We start from the raw sequence: 4,268 nt of genomic DNA on the forward strand, positions 1-4,268 counted from the left end.
TTCGAGATTAGTGGAATTGGGGACGAATAGATCGGGAAAGGGAAGGAATTCGATTGAGGAATGTGAGGGTGAAAGTGCGATTGAAGATTCAGAGAGAGAGAGGGGGTAGGGTTTGCGAATTGCAATGTATAAGATAGATAGAAGAAGAGGAGACTCGGAGGAAGAGAGAGAAGGAGCGATAATAAGGTGAGGGTTTGGGGGCTCTCGGGGTGTGTGTGTGTATGTAAACATGAGGATCAAACACGAGACACTGATACATTGTGGTTTTTTTAAAAAAATATAATGAAAAAATTAAAATTTCTTATCAAACACATATATAGATTAAAAATTTTGGTATTGATGTTCTAAATAATTTAGGGTTGTTCGTGGGTTCAGTTTTGAAAGATCTGATATTCAAATTAATAAAAAATATATGGATTAGTTTGAATTAAATTTGCACATTTTTAAAATAAAGTCTAACTCAAATTAAATCGATAAACATTGGGTTGAGTTAGGTTGAATTGATTTAATACTTTACAAACAAATGTTCAAAAATATTTTTAAAAAACATACATAACTAATTTTCTAAAATAATATAAAATCCATAATTTTTTCGTTTCTTCATATAGGTCCGCATAGGTCTTAAATATCACAAATGACGTTTTATTTTTTTATTGAAGTTAAATACCTTATGCTAATTTTCATGAAAAATAATATATATTATACTAATTAATTATAAGTGTTTTGGTAGATGGGCTCGTGGGTAGGATTTAGAAACATGATGTTCAGACCAATTAACGTCAAATTTCATGAATTTGATTTAGTTTTTGTCTTGAATTAAAAAAAATCTAACTTAAATAATATGATTTGGTTTGAATTTCAATTTAGTTCCAATTTTTCAGAACCAATAAACACCCTATTCATTACAAACAAATGTTCAAAAATATTTTTTGTAGTAACGCCCTCTCTTCATAGTATTTCAAATTGTTCATGTTTTGTAAAAGTAGCGGATATGTTAATTCAACCAGACATAAAAGAGGATTATGAGAATCTATAACCAATAAGTCTTCAAGAATATGAAGTTTGCTCTCTCCACACTCATTTGAGGTTTGTTTACCATTTCCAATATCAAGCATCCAATCTGAAAATTCTTCAACTTCTTTAGAAACTTCCTTGGAGTTAGGAGCTGACAGCCGCATGTTATTTGACAAAGTCAATACCTTGCAAAATTTCCATAATTCGGAAGAGTTTACTGAAGTTGACACGGTGTCATGCCTACAACCCTTTTTAACAACGGGTAAGATTTGCCTGAAATCTCCACCAAAAACAACCACTTTACCACCAAATGGTTTATATTGGTCAGAGTTGTCTACAGTCCACATTATGTCTTTCAAAGAACGGTCGACAGCTTCGGCATAAAATCTATTTAGCATTGGAGCTTCATCTCATATAATAAGCTTAGAATGCAAGATAAGATCACATCTATTAGTGCGTTTTTTGATGTTGCGGGTAGATTTCTATTTGTAACTAAATGAATTCTAAACATAGAATGAGACCTCTTTCCTCCAGGTAACAACAAAGACACAATTCCACCTGAAGCAACATTTAAAATAATCAATCCTTGTGATCTAAGTGTGGCTGACATAATTTTCCAAATAAGTGTCTTACATGTGCCTCCATACCCATGCAAGCAGTAAAATCCTCCATATTCCATCATCACTGAATTGATTATTTGATCATACCTTTTAGGGAAGCATTGACAACAATCACACCATTTTGTAACTCAAAAGACAGTTTGAACAATTTTTCTACTCAGTCACATGACAATGGCAATGTCATGACAGTAGCAATGCAATATACTATAACTAAAAAATAAACCAAATTCAAAACCATTGACATGCAATGTCATGACAGTAGCAATGCAATATATTATAACTCCATAAATAAACAAAATTCAAAACCATTGACAGTAACAATGTAACTAATGACAATAAAAATGCAATGTAAAATCAGTAATAACCCCAAATCGTGCAAAGGAAAAAGTGCCATGAAACTTGATGTTTATGCAATGAAACTTAAACCAAAACCAAAACCAATGACATCATTAATGTAAACACATCACAGTAGGAATGAAAACATAAACCAATTGGGCTAAACACATGCCCCCAAATCAAAGTAATAACAATTGGGCTAAACACATACCCCCAAAATCCAAAGTAGACATATCTTAGGCCATGAAAAGTTCCATGTTTTAATAAAACTAACATAGTAAAATTTTAAAGTGAATTAGATGAAGTGTGTCCATCAATCCTTCTCAATCTTTATGTTTTTGGTAATTCTTGAGTTGGACCCATCACTCTCATTAGCAACTTCCACAAAATCCCTTTTAATAGGAGTGTAATATGCAACATCATATTTAATACACTTGGACACTGAAGAAGTGTCTTCACTTTATCATCAGCAATCAGGTTCTTAAATTTGAAATTCAAATCCTGACCACACCAACATCCATTTGACTCTGATTAACACCTGCTGCCGAATCATCCTCAATACTAGTTAAATTCTAAATAACATGACCAAAACACCACAGTACTTATTTATATGAATAGACTTGCTAGTTTTGCCTAAAAAATGTCAAACATTTAAGAGAATATAAAGCACCTTGATAACAGACTTGAACTTAGTCACTCTAAAAATGGGTTTGAAACAATTTGCCTCAAGGATTTTCTGGGTTGAACAATAGATTGGTACAGTTCATTGCATTCTACAATTGTACTTTCCCATTATACATTTTAACTTTCAGACACTCAGCAAGCACGACAAATTTTCCTATGTAGCCAGTCTGTAGGAATGCATCAAGGGCATCAACATATGTTCCAAAAAGTATGCATTCAAGTTTCATTCTGTATAGAGATTAAAAAACAAATTCACTAAGTATGCATTCAAGTTTCATTTTGTATAGAGATTAAAAAACAAATTCACTAAGTATGCATTCAAGTTTCATTGTGCATAGAGATTAAAAAACAAATTCACTTAATGTAAGTCATATGGCACCTCAGCTGTAGTATTCAAAGGTTTGTATAATATACAATAGCTTACCCATTAGACTCTAACTCAATCACATTAAACTTAGTGGTGACACAATTCCTTTCATAAACCCTTTCACGTCCCACAGCAGATACAATTGCCACAACTTCTATTTTGAGTGATTAGGAAAAGCAATATCAAAAACATATAATTGTATAATATAATAAAGCACAAAACATAAACAGAATCAAATTTAGAAGAAAAAAAATTGGTTTTACCGATCAAATAGTCCATATCAATTTTCCCAACAATTTCTAGAAAAGATACCAATCTATAAGGAGAGATTGTTATCAGCAGAGCTGTCTCAAGTTTTTGGAGGCCTTGTGTAGGCTAGTCATAATTTAGCAAGAACATAAATAAACAGAGTCCCTATATAATCACAATTTAACTTGGCAAATATTTTATGAGGCCCCATAGCCATAAGTTAACCTTCAAAATTTTGAGGCCCTGTGCGGTAGGCCGCCTTGCACGCCCTCAAAGACGGTCCTGGTTATCAGATTAGTTTCAACTTTTGTAACAACCGTGCCACTTTGCAAACTCAACTTGAATTTATGTTTTGTAGTCCTATAAGCTCCAGAATTAGCGGCAACACCAAAGGATTTCAAATTATACACAGTTCCATCACATATCTTAGATTGAAAAGACAATATGACTTTCCTAACTGAAGCTTGTATCTTGTCACCCTTTAAATTCATAAGCAAAAGAAAAACAATATCACAAAATATAATCAAGAAATAAGGAATTAAGTATAATAAAACCAAACGACAACGATAACCTTTTCATCCATCAAAACCGTTTCCATTGCATAAAAATTCGGTTTGGAATTTATATCCGGTACAAACTATAAACGAACAATTTGAATAACAATGTCCCATGATTCCTTGGCAGAAGTGATGTCGTCAACATAGTCATGTCTTCTAGCGGCCATGGAAAATTCCTGATAGAGAATCAATGGATGATAATTGCAGAAAAATAGATGAGGAAATGGAAGGAATCATGTTTTGGAAAAAGGAATTGGACTTGTTTATACCCCCAAATTTATCGGAAATCAGAAATCAACATGTATTAAATGCACTTACATGGAAAACTGAATGGAATAAACAACATTGATAATTAGATGTATGATAATTAAAAGTGAATTGTAAGGGCTTCATTGAGAAGAACAACTCGAATTGATAGAGGAAGGTCGTCGTTTTGAGGTG

General features: G+C 32.6%; 1 protein-coding gene across 1 annotated transcript; it reads right to left on the bottom strand.

The window, feature by feature from the left end:
• Window positions 1-2,743: 2,743 nt before the first annotated feature.
• On the bottom strand, window positions 2,744-3,994 carry LOC131635036 (uncharacterized). The gene is made up of 5 exons (XM_058905638.1): window positions 3,920-3,994; window positions 3,588-3,749; window positions 3,285-3,396; window positions 3,079-3,175; window positions 2,744-2,882 (listed from the first exon to the last, which is right to left on the bottom strand). Exons 1-5 carry the CDS (start codon window positions 3,992-3,994, stop codon window positions 2,744-2,746), a joined length of 585 nt encoding a protein of 194 aa, XP_058761621.1.
• Window positions 3,995-4,268: the final 274 nt, after the last annotated feature.

Source organism: Vicia villosa, unplaced genomic scaffold (assembly GCF_029867415.1).
Source record: "Vicia villosa cultivar HV-30 ecotype Madison, WI unplaced genomic scaffold, Vvil1.0 ctg.001413F_1_1, whole genome shotgun sequence".
NCBI lineage: Eukaryota > Viridiplantae > Streptophyta > Magnoliopsida > Fabales > Fabaceae > Vicia > Vicia villosa.

Bases quoted from the DNA above. Each gene is read 5' to 3' on its own strand.
- LOC131635036 (XM_058905638.1), bottom strand. From the start codon at position 3,994: ATGGCCGCTAGAAGACATGACTATGTTGACGACATCACTTCTGCCAAG. The intron at 3,176-3,284 runs GTAAAACCAATT...CACTCAAAATAG, and splicing joins TGATATGGACTATTTGATCG to AAGTTGTGGCAATTGTATCT. The intron at 2,883-3,078 runs GTAAGCTATTGT...ATCTCTATACAG, and splicing joins ATTGAGTTAGAGTCTAATGG to AATGAAACTTGAATGCATAC.